General features: G+C 47.7%; 1 protein-coding gene across 4 annotated transcripts; it reads left to right on the top strand.

Moving 5' to 3' along the window:
• Positions 1-1,604: 1,604 nt before the first annotated feature.
• Positions 1,605-15,394, top strand: FXR2 (FMR1 autosomal homolog 2). 4 transcript variants are annotated; one of them, XM_070389399.1, is made up of 17 exons: positions 1,605-2,118; positions 7,765-7,817; positions 8,161-8,254; positions 8,653-8,724; positions 8,837-8,985; positions 9,222-9,315; positions 9,781-9,897; positions 11,257-11,427; positions 11,705-11,783; positions 12,103-12,212; positions 12,442-12,528; positions 12,816-13,038; positions 13,244-13,441; positions 13,529-13,729; positions 13,828-13,920; positions 14,064-14,164; positions 14,496-15,197. In XM_070389399.1, exons 1-17 carry the CDS (start codon positions 2,038-2,040, stop codon positions 14,589-14,591), a joined length of 2,019 nt encoding a protein of 672 aa, XP_070245500.1. In that variant the 5' UTR covers positions 1,605-2,037; the 3' UTR covers positions 14,592-15,197. The 4 variants fall into 4 exon arrangements, with proteins under 4 accessions (XP_070245500.1, XP_070245501.1, XP_070245502.1 ...); XM_070389400.1 differs by having other exon boundaries at positions 1,606-2,118; positions 13,268-13,441; positions 13,825-13,920; XM_070389401.1 differs by lacking the exon at positions 14,496-15,197 and adding an exon at positions 15,251-15,394 and having other exon boundaries at positions 1,607-2,118; positions 13,825-13,920.
• Positions 15,395-16,105: the final 711 nt, after the last annotated feature.

Raw genomic sequence — 16,105 nt, 5'->3', positions numbered from 1 at the left:
CTCCTCTGCGCTGTTTATTCCTTGTTCTCTTAAAAATATTTTTACTGCATTTTTCCTCTAGCAAACGCCTACTTATCCCTCAAATCTCAATTTGCATCACCTCCCCTGCAGTGGTCTTTCCCTATCATGCTGAAGGGCAACTGACCATTGTTTATGTCTTTGGGATTCCCTCTATCCTAGTCCTCATCTTTAACACATCTTCAGATGAACTCTAATCACTTTATTTACTTAAATGTGATTGTCTGCGCTGTTTCCAATATATTATAAAATTCTTGTTTTGGGTAATTGGAACACTGCTTCTGCTGCTGCTGCTGCTAAGTCGCTTCAGTCGTGTCCGACTCCATACGACCCCATAGACGGCCTCCCACCAGGCTCCCTCGTCCCTGGGATTCTCCAGGCAAGAACACTGGAGTGGGTTGCCATTTCCTTCTCCAATGCATGAAAGTGAAAAGTGAAAGTGAAGTCGCCCAGTCGTGTCCGACTCCCAGCTACCCCATGGACTGCAGCCCACCAGGCTCCTCCATCCATGGGATTTTCCAGGCAAGAGTACTGGATTGGGGTGCCATCGCCTTCTCCGCAGCTTATAAGTAGGTCTCACTATTTTAGTGAGCCGATGCCCTGGGCGACAAACTTCACAGGTGTTTCTCCAGTTTGGGGGATGGGATTGTTATAGAGCGCCGCTGCTGCTGCTGCTAAGTTGCTTCAGTCATGTCTGACTCTGTGCGACCCCATAGACGGCAGCCCACCAGGCTCCTCCATCCATGGGATTTGCCAGGCAAGAGTACTGGAGTGGGGTGCCATTGCCTTCTCCAATTGGAACACAGTGAGGGCCAAATAAATATTTGCTAAATGATTAGCTGCACACACAGGATCCTAATTTCTTGGCTATTTTATTCACTTCTACTTAAATTTCTTACTTAGTTTATGAATCCCTAAGTTTCCCCTCAACTATCCTTTCTCAGTAACAATTTTTCCCATTTTGAAATCTCTCAGCATTTAGATATCAATCTTGTGCCAAATTGCATTTGCCTTTCGGTAGTGTCTTGAAATCTTTCTTTAACCTTTCATCATATGCAGGATCAGAATCTTCTCAAGGCAAGAAGGTGACTCTTAATTTAAATCTTAACGCGCAGAAACAGAAACACTGAAGAGTCCATATCGGCATGTGGACTGTAAGGCCCAGCGCACGCGCACTAGGCCCATTTTTGCTTTTCGACTCCTCCTTTTTTTTTTCCCCCGGAGCGTGCGCACCAAAAAAGACAAAGGTGGAGAAAGTGACCAAGCAATCATTCAGGCGCATGCCCGTCCCTAACTTCTCCAAGCCTGGTGGAGCGCACAGCGGTGAAGTGGGTGTGGTCTGACCAAGGAGCATCAGAAGCCCAATCCGATTGAGTGAGCTCGGCCCCTCCCTCCCCATGATTGGTTAGCTCTCTGTGTTGTGGGGCGGGGAAAGGAAGAGACGGGGCGGTGGAATGGTTGGGTGGCGAAGAAAGGGAATCAGTTTGGTTCTGCGCAAGCGTAAATCAGCTACCAGGAGGGGGCGTGAGAGAGGGAAGAGGAGTGTGGAAGCCCTGATGCGCTGGCCAGCGAGAGCTGGGTCGCCAGCCTTGACGCGTGCGCCGTGGCCCTCGGGGCCCGCGCGCGGCGGGCGGGTGCCCGGTGCGTCTGCGCAGTAGGTGGCGGCGGCGGCAGAGGGAGGAGGAGGCCGTGTAGAGGCAGCGGCAGCAGTGGGTCCCGGGACTGAGGCTGCAGCGGGGGCGGCGGCGGGCGGAAGCTGAGGTGACGAAGGCAGCGGCGGCGGCGGCCGTTTTCCTCACGGTGGCGGAGACCAAGGCGGCGGCGGCGGACGGGGAGCGGCCCGGCCCCGGCCCCCTGCTCGTTGGCTGTGGCAGGGCCGCCGTGGGGCCGGCCCGGCTCCCGCCCCCCGCGGCTCCCCCTCCAGCTCCTCCTCCGGGGAGACGCCGGGGACCTGGCCCGGCCCGTACTCAGAGCGCTGCTGCAGCCGCCGCCGGGGGAGTCGGAGGCGGTGGCGGCGCCATGGGCGGCCTGGCTTCGGGGGGGGATGTGGAGCCGGGACTGCCCGTCGAGGTACGCGGCTCCAACGGGGCCTTCTACAAGGTGAGGCGGCGCGCCGGCCAGGGACGCGGTCTTCACCCCCCTCCCTCCAGCCAGAACGGGGAAGAGTGGGGTGGGATCGAGGTTCTGAGCTAGCCCTGACCCTTAGAACCTTGGACCCACGATCCCACCCGCGGTCCTCTTTGGGGGAGACCTCTGGAAGTTAACCCCTTCTTATTTTGGGGCCCTCTGTTACACCTGCTTTTACCCGCATCTCTGGGAATGAACATCAGGGCATTATTGTGCTTGGATCAGCGCCCCCGCAGCCCCCAGGAGAGACCCCATTTACCCCAGCGTCTCGTTGACTTTTCCTCTCCTAATAGAAGGCATACCTTGGATCTTAATCACCTCTTCCCCACAGTCCAAGCACATGGAGAATTCTCTTTATTCTCCCCTATTACCCCCTTGGGAAGGCCGTCCCATATTAGATCCTTTCATCTTCCTCGGAGAGGCCTCTGCCTACTGGCTCTGGAAGACTCACTCCACTTTCATCTTATATTTCTGTTCCCACCCCAAGGAGAAACGGTCAGAAGCTGTTTATGACATTTAGTATCTTTGACCTCAGGAACTCTGGGCTGTATCAGTCTAGTTGCCTCCTAGCCATAAGGTGGCATCTTTTCACAAGTCTCTCTCACCCCACCCCTTTATTTCCAAGACTAGTTGGTCTGCTCTTACACCGGAGGATGGTTTTGTATTTGTCATCTCACTTTGACCTCATACATTTAGATCATTCATATAGTTTCTTCATTTTGAGGAGTGTAAGCTTCATACTCGTACTCTCCATCTAAAACGAGATATCATGAGGATTCCTTCAGTTTTATTTTTTTCTTAAGGATTTCCACTTCTAGAAGACTTTTGGTCAACTTGCCCAATTCGGAAACCCAATAGTCTATTTATTCTTTTTTTTTTTTTAAGGAGAAGAGGACTGTCTTTACATTTTTAATATTTATTTATTTGGCTGTGCAGCATTCAGGATCTTAGTTCCTCAACCAGGGATCAAACCCATGCCTCCTGCATTGGGAATGCAGAGTCTTACCCACTGGACTGCCAGGGAAGTCCCCTGAATCTATTTTTTAGGACACTTTTTCCCCCTTCATTTATATTAAGCTAGAGGGAGACCCGTCTTGCCTCTCAGGAATTTTTCTTTATGCCACTGTTGTTATGTTGTTATTTTGAACCGCTTTGTACTTTATGCCTGGGATTGTCTCAGAGACTTTCCTGCTTCCTGTCTTGTTCTCTCATTTTGCCCTGAGGAGCAGGAACAGTTACCTTCTCATCCATTATTTGTGAGGACAAGAGCCCCCTTTCCTCCACTTCCCCTCAAGCCTTTCCTCCCATAGTGGACCTCTCCGCCTTCGTACCTGGGAAATGACTTTTTCCAACTCCTTCCATGTGAAGTCATATCTTGCTGTAACTGGAAAGGGTCTCACATTAGCCCTTGGAGTAGGTTTCTGCCCCAGCTTTAATTGATAAGTTCAATGTAGTCATTTTTGACCCACTCTAAATGCCTATTCATTCCTGCCTGACTTCCCCTCACCAGATTTCTTTATATTCTTCAGTGTCTATGGGTACCCACATCTGTCTTAATTTCTCAATTTAAGTCTGTGGGTTTTTATCCTAGTATTTCTGCATAATCCCCCAAAACTACCTATTCCCATGACCCAGCTAACATGGAAGAAGGAAGCTCCTAACTTACCCCTTCTTTCATTCTTTTTCTACATACTTTCCTAACTCATGGGACTTTTTTCTCTAGCATGCCTCCATAGCATTTGTTTTCTTTGGCAAAGTCTCTTAGTTCCTTTCTGATTCTGATAGAGTACATTTGTCTCTTATATCCTTTCCCCTCAAGCTTGCATTGCCTTTGTTGAAATACCCTTTCTCATAAGATTTTAACCTCATTTCCCACAGTATCCTGTCCTTCATCAGGGTCCTTCCCAGCCCCAAGAAAGTGTGTCTTAAATTGAGTCTGAGATCAAGATATAATGTTTGCTTTTGTTCCAGGAAGCATGGGAAAGATCAGTATCCAGTTCGAATTAACTGTGTGAGACTGCTGGGAAGCGGCATGTTTCCCTTTCCACATATAAGTGTCCAGTAGAAAGTCTGTCTCTGAATCTTTCCCTTTTCTCCTGTGGGCTATATGGCAGTGATAGACTTGATTCAGTGAGTTAAAGATAGGATGCTTTGAATCAGAGAATAGAGTTTGGGGTTCAGCTAAAAGCCAGGTAATATGGAGTTTGTATTTTGGCCACTTTAGCATTTTCTGCTCCTTGTCTCATTTGAATAACAAAAACATCCTTAAATTCAGTAATCTTTCTTCAACTTTCAGTGCCATATACTTAACGAATCTGACCTTGCTGCTGATTTAATATTCATGACTCAGCAGACTTCAGTGTTGTTCAAGGAGTGTTTACATTGCTTCTAGAACTATAAATCTGGGGTGGTTCCTTTCGTCCCTCTCAGAATTGGGTCCTGTTGTTTTTCTTCTTACAGGCTAGAACTGAAAATATCAGAAGTTATCTTGTAGCTATCCCATCAACTCTTCCTTTTCTGTCAGAACTTAATGTACATCATTCCTTAAGGTGTACTCTCCCAAGTGAAATACCTGTTCATCTTCCAGGGCACGGCCATCCAACTTTCCAGACCTTACCTGGATATCCCAATACCTACTCCTTTGTTAAGGATACAGCATCCACCTATAAGCCAAAGCCCATTTGCCATGACTATTGAATTGAGTCATCCTTTGAATCTAGGTAGCCTTCTAGAGATTCACTCAACTGCTCTTGCCCTCCCTTGCTTATCTTCTCAGTGAGCATGGACTGAGCAGAACGAGGAACTCACTTTCTACCACTGGTATCTATGAAGGAAAAAACTGGGATAATATGAGTGGAATTAAGGAGCAGAGAGTGAATTGGAATATGAATTGAGGAGAAAGCTTGTTTTGGAGAATCTTTGACCAAAAAAAGACCTTAGAAGTATAAGAATGAGTGATGTTTTGCTGAACTGCTGAGTAATGTGAGGGAAAAGTGCATTTTTTGTGAATGATTATATCTAGGAGTGGGGAATCTCTTCACAAAAAAGGCAGGCAAGTGACTCTCTTCTGTCTTTTCCACAGTGTTTTATCTCATCCCAGAAATGTTTTGAAAATAGCTAACTTTTTCTTTATTAACTGTTTCTAAAGCTTAAAGATAGACATTTTGGATAAAGTCAGCTGCAGAGGCTGGATGAAATTTTTAGAGAAATCCAGACAGACCCTTATAAAGGAAGAAAAGAGAGGGAAGAGATATAATAGTTATTGTGGGAGGAGGGGATGAGGACACTTAAAAGAGCTAAGGAAAAAAGAAGTGGCGGGGGGTGGGGGGTGGGAGAGGAGTTAAAGGGAAGAACCCAAAAGAGAAGAGGAACTTGGGCAAACAGTGAAAAGTAAAAGTGCGTCAGTTGTGAGTGGAGAAGAGGAAGAGTGAGCATTGGTGGAGCTGAATGAAGAGTGGGAAAAACGTTTCCGAGGAAGGGAATGGCAGAGAAAGCTAAAGCATGGGTATGTAAGGCTAGGCAGGACCAGGAGTCCTGGGCAGTAGTAAGACTCCATAATGAGATCCTTTCTCAAAAGAAGAGGAAGATGGCTCATATCAAGAGGGAAATTTTAGGTTTAGATTTAAGGAAGGAACAGTGAATTAAGTGTTTATGATTGAACAGTTCTCCCTGAGGTGGGAGTGACACAGGTGTGCATTTTTGGTGTTTTCTCTCCTAAGCCCATGTTTTGTTCCTATCTGCAAACCTTAGGAATAGTTCTTATATATATATGCTTTTTGAAACCCCTAATTTTTTTTAAAGCTTTAATGAGGCATAATTGACATACAATGAAGCATATAAATTGAAAGCATACAATTTAAGTTTTGACATATATATAAAATGAACCATCACCACAATTTCTGTCATTCCCAAAAGTCTTCCACTAACGTGCTTTCTGGTCATTATACATTAGTTTGAATTTTCTGATTTTTGACAGACATGCAAAGGCAGTTACTGGAAAAAATACAGTCTTTCAACAAATGGAATTTAAAGAACTGCATATCCATAGGTTAAAAATGAACTTTAATCATATCTGGCACCATATTAAAAAATTTAACTCAAAATGGATCATAGACCTAAATGTAAAATAAAAACCATAGAACTTCTAGACAAGGACATAGGAGAAAACTTCTGTGGTCTTGGATTAGGTGAAGATTTCTTAGATATGAAACCAAAAGAGCAAATTGATAAATTGGACTTTATCAAAATTAGCAATCCCTAATTTTGAGTATTTGAAAAATAGAAAAGGTAGGAAAACTGGGAGCATAGGATTGAACTCATAGCTTTGGCTTCCTCGGTGAAGACAGAGAAAATAGGAAGTAGGAAATTCCTTGGCGGTCCAGCGGTTTAGACTTAGCCCTTTCACTGCCTTGGTCCAAAAAAAAACAGAGAAAATAGGTAGTCCATCTATTCAGTCATTCCTGTTGCTGTTCCTTGTCAAGATCTCAAGTTTGGGGTCTTCTACAAATTTTATTACCCTTTCAAATTCTTAGCAGTGTCATAGTCTAGCATTAAAAAATCTTACGTCTTTATTTGGCCGTACCACATGACTTGTAGGATTGTAGTTCCCTACCAGGGATTGAACCCTGGTCCACAGCTGTGAAAGTCCTAACTACTGGACCACCAGGGAATTCCCTCATGTCTTTTAAATCCTAATTTTTCTTTCTGTAGGTTGTTTTTGGATTTTGAACTTCTCCAGTGTTCTGATTATTTTTGTATGGCCTAGGCATCAAAGCAGCAAGTTTGCTCAGGTCTCTTGCTGGGTTAGGAGCTAGACCCTTTCTTGGCAGATCCTGATGTCCTCTAGGTGTTCCAGGACAGCCTCACACTGTCTCATGGGATATTCTTAGCTTTGCTGAATGTTGTTGGTATTTTAATTGAACTCTGGCAAGCTGCTAAGTACAGCAGGAGGCAGACAGATAGGGAGGCCCCTGTGGGAGCCATAGGAGACCACTTCTACTTAATTTCTGTCTCATCTTATTTCTGGATTTTGTAACATCTCTGTCCATGCCAGTATTATTTCTTTTCTTGCTACCTCACCATTTGTATTCTTTCCCCAGTGCAGCTTTCCCTACCCAGGTTTTTAGATTGCATGTGTTCCCATCTAAAACTAGTTTTACAAAAGAAAAAAAAAGGGGGGCGGATTTCCTTGTGGCTTAGTGGTTAGGATTTGGGCTTTCACTGCCATGGCTTTCGGTTCAGTCCTTGATCGGGGAACTGTTTCACTGGCCGTGTGGTGCGGCCAGAAAAAAACCCTAGTTTTGTTGTTTAGTTGCTGAGTTGGGTCCGACTGTTTGCAACCCCATGGAGTGTATGTAGCCCCCCAGGCTCTGTCCATGGCATTTTCCAAGCAAGAATATTGGAGTGGGTTGCCATTTCCTCCTCATGGGGATCTTCCCCACCCAGGGATCGAACCCACATCTCCTGCTTGGCAGGCGGATTCTCTACCACTGAGCCACCGGAGAAGCCCAACCTTTAGTATAAGATGCTGCAAAGGTGTCTGTTCCTCTAATGGCTGAGGTGGTGGTTAATTGTCTTTTTTTTTTTTGTCTTTTCACTTGGTTCTAAAATCCATTCTAGGGCTTTGTGAAGGATGTCCATGAAGACTCTGTCACCATCTTCTTTGAAAACAAGTAAGACCTTGGGAATAGAGAATCCAGCATACTAGGTCCTAGAAGGAGAGTGGAGAAGGGGCGACTGAGTCCCATGAGGCATGTAATAGGTGGGCGAGAGCCAGGGGTTTGGGTGGGCGACTTGTATGGATCCTAGGAGAGGAAATGGTGCTGGTAGAGGCATTTGACTCAGTATTTAGGTTCTAGCAAGAGATGGAAGACACTGGTATGGAGCAGAGCCTGGAATTTAGCTTCTAATCACCAGGGAAGGTGGAAAATGTCCAGTGGAGGAAGTTACCTTTTTCTGAAGAAACAGGCAACCACACTAGCCTGAATAGCTATCATATCACTGTTTCCCTTGCAGCTGGCAGAGTGAGAGACAGATTCCTTTTGGGGATGTCCGACTACCACCTCCAGCTGACTATAACAAGGAGATCACAGAAGGGGATGAAGTGGAGGTAAGGGCCTGAAGTCCACCTTTTCTAAACATCACTTTTCCCAGGATTCTGCATCTCCCTTACCCTGATACAGGTATCATAGGCTCCTTACTGCTTGTTTCACTCTCCCTCCATCCAGCTAGGCAGTCTGTGGAGGAGTGAAGTGCAACAGTTTTCTGTCCATCACCATTGTGATCAATCAAGCCTTTAGGGAGCTTCCCAGTTTCAGGGGATCCACTTTTCTTCCATTTACGATAACAGCATCTGAACTCCAGTGTCCTCTGATTTTAACTAGCAGCTCCTTCCTCTAATTTCCTTCATCTTGGTCTAGGATGCCTCCCAAGTGTCTTAATGCTCATTCTATTCTTGATGGTTTTAGATGGGCCTCAAGATCTCTTTTATTTTCAACTTCTCTTCAGGTTTATTCTCGAGCCAATGAGCAAGAGCCTTGTGGCTGGTGGCTGGCCCGGGTGCGGATGATGAAGGGAGATGTGAGTGACTGATTGTCAAGGTCTTTGGGGGAACTGCTGAAACATTTTTGTCAGAGAAAGGTGGGAGATAGAAGCTCATGTTATCCACACCTTCTTTCTTTCCTTCTGCCAGTTCTATGTTATTGAATATGCTGCCTGCGATGCCACTTACAATGAGATTGTCACCCTGGAACGGCTTCGGCCAGTTAATCCCAATCCCCTTGCAACCAAAGGCAGCTTCTTCAAGGTTACCATGGCTGTGCCTGAGGATCTGAGAGAGGCGTGAGTGTTTGGGATGTTGGGTGTGGGGGACCCCCTTTATGGTCCTCATCTCTGCACACGTTTCTCCCAGGCCCTGCTCCCAGTGTGTTTTGTGTTCCCTTGGCCCTCTAGAGTCCTCTCTGCTCCCAGTTCTGTTTCCTCATCTCTGTTCTTTAACTGCAGTCCCCCTCTCTCCCCTGAATGTTCAGCTATACTCTATACTCTGCCCACTGAGCACTGTTCTCTTTTCTCTGCAGCTGCTCCAATGAAAACGTCCATAAAGAGTTCAAGAAAGCATTGGGAGCAAACTGCATCTTTCTCAACATCACAAATAGTGAGCTCTTCATCCTGGTGAGTTTATTTTGCCTGAACTTCACCTAAGCCCTTCTCCCCTTTTAACTCTTTTGCAAGAAGGGAAGAGCTAAAGTGTGCTTATATTTATTTGTCAGAGAGGACTTTATTGCTCCTGACTCCTGTGGACCCAGGTTAGCCCTACCATTCCTTAGTCTTTCTCATGTATGACCTTCATTTTTTTTCAACCTGACCATCATATTGCAGTTTGGGTCAAGGACCCTTCTTGCATATTTGGACTCTCAGGAACAGTATGAATCTCACTTGTGCTTGCCACGTAAAATCAGTTCCCATAGGCACCCAGATAGTAGGCCCTTGTGAGACCAACAATGATTTTCTCTTCCTCAAATTTGTTTCTTAAACTCCTGCCCTTTTCCAGAGATTCAGGTGTCCTGATTCCCAGTTCCTAACTCTCCTCTAAAACATAGGCAGTTTTTAGTGACTTTTTTGTTGGTTTCTTTCCAGTCAACCACGGAAGCCCCTGTGAAGCGAGCATCCCTGCTGGGTGATATGCATTTTCGAAGCCTGCGCACCAAACTGCTGCTCATGTCGCGCAATGAAGAAGCTACCAAGCACCTCGAGGTAAGTTTGGGCTCCACTTTTTACTGCTGAATGGTATTGCTGTCTTCCTCCCACCTCATCCTCCACTCATACTGTTATGTTTATAGAACAGAGGTTAAGGTCTTTCTGGGCCATTAAACCTCGGTCTGCTGTTTCATCTCAAACTCCTCCGGATGGCAGAGCTCCATCATGTTTTTAGTGTGAAGGTTTTTTTTTTTTTTTTTTAAAGCTACCGGACCCTGTGACCAAGTGAAATTTTACTTGAAAGCACAATGCATAAGACAGATGAATCAGAACAAGTCTGTCTAAAAGTGGAAGAGGGTGTGGGTCTTACCTCCACTGGGTGCCCCCAAATTACCTCTGAGAACCAAACCACTTTGTGAGAGCCATTTGTACACTGGAAAAGATCCCTGGTCTTGGAATCAATCCTGGCTTGCTTTGTCAAATAATTGACCTTTGGCAAATAATTTGATTCCAGTGAGTTTTCTCTTCCTTATCTGTGACAATGAGGTAGTTGAAGGAGAGTGTTTATACAAGGTCTTTTTGAATTCTGACATCTTATGATGGTCAGATTCCCTTAGGAATTATACTGTCCTAAATGAGGTGCACATGTGTATGTGTTATTTGAACATCCATTTCCTTTTATTCAAGTGATCTTTATGGGAGCCTGTGCAAATTCTGGCCCATGGTACTCTGTACTTCTCCAGGGATGCTCCTCAGGGTGCTGCCAGAGCCTTTCCCTTTGCTTGCCCTTGTACTCATGCCTCCCTCTGAGGACTGGTTGAGAAACGAAGTGGTAGCATGGTGTGTCATAGCCTCTTTTTATGCTTTTCTTAACCTCTTGCTTTCTCCTCAACTTGTTGGGTTTTATTTTGGGAATTTGTATTGTTTTGGATAAGGTAAATATTCCTTACACTTGCATTTACCATGTGAAAAGTCCTTTCTAAACACCAGTCTTATTTAATCCTCTTGTTAGTCTGGGAATGGTGCAGGTCAAGTGTAATCATTTAGTGGATAATGGAACAGAGGTCAGGTGTAATCATTTAGTGGATAACAACAGAGGCACAGAGAGTATGTTGTGTTTGGGATTATACAACCAGATAGTGTTGGAGCCAAATCCAGAACTTTGATGGCTCCTGGCCCAAACCCTGCCATCATTACCTCCCCTGCCCACCAAGCCATTGGTACTGAGAAGGTAGGAATGGAATGAAGCATTCCTAAATTCTCCACACAGGTCCTGGTGGTCAGTGGACTTCCAGATAGTTCTGGCTTTCTTTCACAGTCTTTTCTTATTGAAGTTATGCAAAGCGTCAGATTCCCGGGACAGATGTCTGAAATTTCACCATGATTCCTATAGGTCAGTGTCTTTTTTTCTTTCAGACAAGTAAGCAGCTGGCGGCAGCTTTCCAAGAGGAGTTCACAGTGCGAGAGGACCTGATGGGACTAGCAATTGGGACTCATGGTGCCAACATCCAGCAGGCCCGAAAAGTACCTGGGGTGACTGCCATTGAATTGGGTGAAGAGACCTGCACTTTCCGAATCTATGGGGAGGTCAGCAAAAGATACCTGTCATCTAAGTCCCTGCGGGGATAGAAAGAAGAGTGTGTGAAATAGAAAGGAAGCCTGTCGTATTCACTTCACTCCCCCCCCTTTTTTTTTAATAATGTGCATAACCTTTTTTTTTTTTTTCTTTAACTGGAGTATAGTTGCTTCCTCCCTCCCAGACTTTGGCGGCAGCACGTTTTCCCAAAGACAGAGAGTGGCAGGAAGATCACTGTTTGAGATCCAGGTCCTCTGTTTTATTAATAACTCCCCATTCTTCTCTTAGACTCCTGAAGCATGCCGACAGGCCCGGAGCTATCTTGAGTTTTCTGAGGACTCCGTGCAAGTGCCCAGGAACCTGGTTGGTGAGTTAGGGTTGTGTATGTATATAAGAGAACATGTTGGGGGCCAGATGTGAGATGCTCTAAAATGATTCTGGCTTCGCACCTCCCGGTGAACTTCTTTTCACGAGGACAGACCAAACAGTCTGTAGTTGGAGTGACAAAAATGGGAGAACTGATTTCTAGGGATTGTGGTGTTCTGTCCTGTGAAAACACACTAGAAGCCTAGAAGCAGGAGATTCATTAAACAGAATTCTTTTATACAAGCTGGAAAACTTGTCTGTTTTTGCTCTTTTTTCTTTCCTTTAAAAAAAAAAGCCTAACTCCTCCTTTACCTATTCAGGCAAAGTGATTGGAAAGAATGGGAAAGTGATCCAGGAGATTGTGGATAAATCTGGTGTGGTGAGGGTTCGAGTTGAAGGTGATAATGATAAGAAGAACCCCAGGGAAGAGGTATGGGGCAACTACACCTAGAGATTGGTTTCCAGAGTAGATGTGATTGTTCTCCAAGCCATTCTCTTGAGGGCTGGGATTTCTAGGGGATGGGACATGGGAACTTTGGTTTTTCCTAGTAGATGGAGAGCCCAGAAAGATCCTTTTTGTGTAGGCTTCTCTAGAAGACAAGGTGGACTTAATACTTGATTTGAGTCTGTTTCTAATCCCTGTGTCCTTTGCTCTCCAGGGCATGGTTCCTTTCATATTCGTTGGCACCCGAGAAAACATCAGCAATGCTCAGGCTCTGCTGGAATATCACCTCTCCTACCTGCAGGTACCCAAGCCAGGAGCCTGGGAGAGGAAAAACCCACGTGTACAGGGGTCTGAGGAGCATGCTGGATGGAGTTAAAAGTGGTGGTTTCCAGTTTGTGTCCCTGAGTAGAACAGAAACTGTTAGGTGGAAAATTGGGGCTGTGGAGTTGGAACCCATCATTTTCCCTGTTTTAAGCCTTGTGTTCCTGAGAGTTCAGGTCCCTAGGGACAGTTGGGGCAGAGAAGTGTGAAGAGAGACTACTGATCTTACACTTCTTCCTTGTTTTTCTCCATCTTCTACCCAACCAGGAGGTGGAGCAGCTCCGCTTGGAGAGGCTGCAGATTGATGAGCAGCTTCGGCAGATTGGGCTGGGCTTTCGGCCTCCTGGAAGTGGGCGGGGCAGCGGCAGCAGTGACAAGGCTGGATATACCACTGATGAGAGCTCCTCCTCTTCCCTTCATACCACACGAACCTATGGGGGCAGCTATGGGGGCCGGGGCCGGGGCCGGAGGACAGGCGGTCCTGCCTATGGTGAGACAGCTATGCGAGTAGGGGGTGAGCAGTGGTGGGCTGTGGGAGTCAGTGGCCTGGGTGGAAGCTTGAGGAAAGGGTGATTGAGAAGATGAAGTGATTGGCTAAGGGACTAAGGAGTGAGGGAGAATTTTCCAGCTTGGGGGTGGGGATGGATCCTGGGATAGGGTGAGGGACCCTGTTTGAACGCCACTATGTTCTTCAGGCCCCAACTCAGACCTATCCACAGCTTCTGAGACGGAGTCAGAGAAGAGGGAGGAGCCCACCCGAGCTGGGCCTGGCGACCGGGATCCCCCGACCCGGGGGGAAGAAAGCCGGAGGCGTCCTATAGGAGGCCGGGGTAGGGGACCCCCACCTGCCCCCCGGCCCACCTCAAGATACAACTCTTCATCGATTAGCTCAGGTAGAAGCAGACAGCTGGGCTCATGAATGTGGGCCAAAAAGAAAGATGGTGGACACCTGACTCCCAACTCCTTCTTCCTCCAACCAGTGCTGAAAGACCCAGACAGTAATCCCTACAGCCTACTGGACACATCCGAACCAGAGCCCCCAGTTGATTCAGAGCCGGGGGAACCCCCCCCAGCAAGCGCCAGACGCCGCCGCTCGCGCCGCCGCCGCACAGATGAGGATAGGACTGTCATGGACGGAGGCCTGGAATCCGACGGGCCCGGCATGACAGAGAATGGCCTGGGTAAGGGGTGTGTGAGGGTGTGAAAGGCTACAGCTGGGAAAGAATTGAGGGGGTGGGCGATTGATGCACAGTTCTCATTTTCCCCTGCTCCACAGAAGATGAGTCAAGACCCCAGCGTCGTAATCGGAGCCGCCGCCGCCGTAACCGTGGTAACCGGACTGATGGCTCTATCAGTGGAGACCGTCAGCCAGGTGAGCTAACACTGGATTCCAGCAGACTACCTCAGAGAACAGGATGCCTCCTATCCTGTGGAAACTAGCGGTAGGGGTTCAGTGAGGGTCTAGGGGCTGGATACCTGGGTTCCTTCTGAAACTTGATCCTCTGTCTTCCCCAGTGACTGTGGCTGACTATATCTCCCGAGCAAAATCTCAGAGCCGCCAGCGGCCACCCCTGGAACGCACTAAACCTTCAGAGGATTCTCTTTCAGGGCAGAAGGTAGGCAAGGAAGACATAGTTTACCCCCACTACCTTTTGTGTTGTTCTGGAGTAGGGGGCACATGAAAACTCGCTAAGAAATCGCTTGTGAAGTTGCAAGGAAGACATGCAGCTGGAGTTTAGGCTGCATGTAAAATAGTGAAAAGTTTGTATAGAAGAGAAAGGGCCATTTGGTTCATATTTTCTGGATCCCAGTAAAAGTGACTACTGGCAACCAACCCCTGGGTCCCACCAGATGCCTGGAGCTCTTAGGTGGTAGGGAATAGCATTACCTGAATTTCTACTGACCTCCTTTCATTCCTCTCCATTTTCTTTCCCACTCTCCCTTCAGGGTGACTCTGTCAGCAAGCTTCCTAAGGGCCCCTCAGAGAATGGGGAGCTCTCCGCCCCCCTGGAGTTGGGTAGTTTGGTGAATGGGGTTTCATAGACCCTCCAGCCCGCATCCCTCCCTTCTCCATCTCGCTTGCTGCCCAACACCAATGGCCCTCACAGGCCCGACTGACCTGCGCTGGAGCTGCTCTTATCTAGGGGGGAGGGGGGTGGCACAGCAGCTTGGGTCCCCCCCAGCCTCCAGGAGCTAGTGGAGGGGTGTGTAACAGGGTCCTACCCCCTCCCTCTTGTCCACCCTTCCCCCAGGGTGAGGGGAGCCTCTCTCCTTCCCCATCAGACTGGATGTGCCTTTATCCTCTAATGCCCCAATCTCTCTCTGAACACCCCCATTCTCCGCCTGTTGGTGCGGGGTGCTCCTTGACCCACCCAGATTTGACAGTTCAGGGGGGCTCCCCTGCTATCCCTCCTCCCATCCTGTACCCCCCATTTCTGGGGCCTCATCACTGTGGAAGACGGGGATAGTAAGGGTATAAGTGGGTGGGAGGCATGGGGAAGGTTTTGGAGTAGAACCAGGGGTGTGTATGAAGGGGGGTGACAAGGTCCCCCAGGGGAGGGGGAGACCAACCTTGTCTGGTGGATGAGAAGGCGTATTTATTTTTCACTGTACAGTATTTAAAAAGAGAATAAAAAAAATCCAAATGGCTCTCCGGTTCCTGTACCTTCCTTGTGCCCAGTTTGGTCCATCTGTTTCTATAGGAGTGACCTGCCCTGGCCCTTGTTTCCTGTGTCACCACAGCTGGCTTCTCTAGCATTCCAGAGATGGTCTACGTCTAGGAATTTCTGACATTCCTGAATTCCCCAGGCCCAGGTACCCTCCTGGTCTAGAGAAAAGCAGCTGGTGCCTTGCTGCTTCTCCCCTCCCCCAGGTTTGCTGGTAGAGGGAGCTAGGCCACTCCTATACCCTGAGTCACAGCAGGCTAGGTAGGGCTGCTCAGAGCTGGAGCTGTTCCTGCTAAGAACTGAGAGCCAAGGCAGGCTGCTTAATCCGATTACCCGAGGCCTGGGGCTTGGGCTGGGCCTTGGGGAGCGTGGGGAGCAGGGTTCCCTCAAGACAGCCCCCTGGAACCTAGGTGTCAAGCCCTCATTCCTGCTGGTACTCTGCTCTGGATCCAGGCTTCCTCTCCAGCATCCATATCACTGATCTCAGCCTTGGTTCTTCCTGGGCTTCCTTGTGCCCTGCCTCCGAACTCTGAGGTTTAGAGAGAAAACATGTGGAGAAACCTAGGTTTGGGGGCTACAGTGGTGAGGGTTTAAATTTTCTCACCTGGCAAGGGGTTGTATCACCACCCGAGCACCTGCTGGGATGACTCAGGAAACAAAAATGGCCTGCCTGCCTGCCTCCTGACTTTTCTGCCCCCGGGCTGGTCAGGGGCTTGAGGAGTTGTAGGCACCAGAAAAAGGTTTGGGTTAGTGCGTTGGGTGTTCCCACCTTCTTCCCAGCACAACTCTGACCCTGAGGGCTCTTGATCCCCCTCTACTTGATCCCATTGTGCAAAGATATTGATTTTAAATCGCTGTGCTTAAGAAGGGAGGAGTAGATGTTTAGGCTAT

This window comes from Bos mutus, chromosome 19 (assembly GCF_027580195.1).
Source record: "Bos mutus isolate GX-2022 chromosome 19, NWIPB_WYAK_1.1, whole genome shotgun sequence".
NCBI lineage: Eukaryota > Metazoa > Chordata > Mammalia > Artiodactyla > Bovidae > Bos > Bos mutus.
The sequence above is the reverse complement of the archived record's forward strand: the minus strand, read 5'-3'. Positions and strand labels throughout refer to the sequence as shown.

Coding starts and splice junctions, on each gene's coding strand:
- FXR2 (XM_005894796.2), top strand. CDS start 2,038: ATGGGCGGCCTGGCTTCGGGGGGGGATGTGGAGCCGGGACTGCCCGTC. Junction 13,039..13,243: donor GACAGGCGGTCCTGCCTATG/GTGAGACAGCTA, acceptor TATGTTCTTCAG/GCCCCAACTCAGACCTATCC. Junction 13,442..13,528: donor CTCTTCATCGATTAGCTCAG/GTAGAAGCAGAC, acceptor TCCTCCAACCAG/TGCTGAAAGACCCAGACAGT.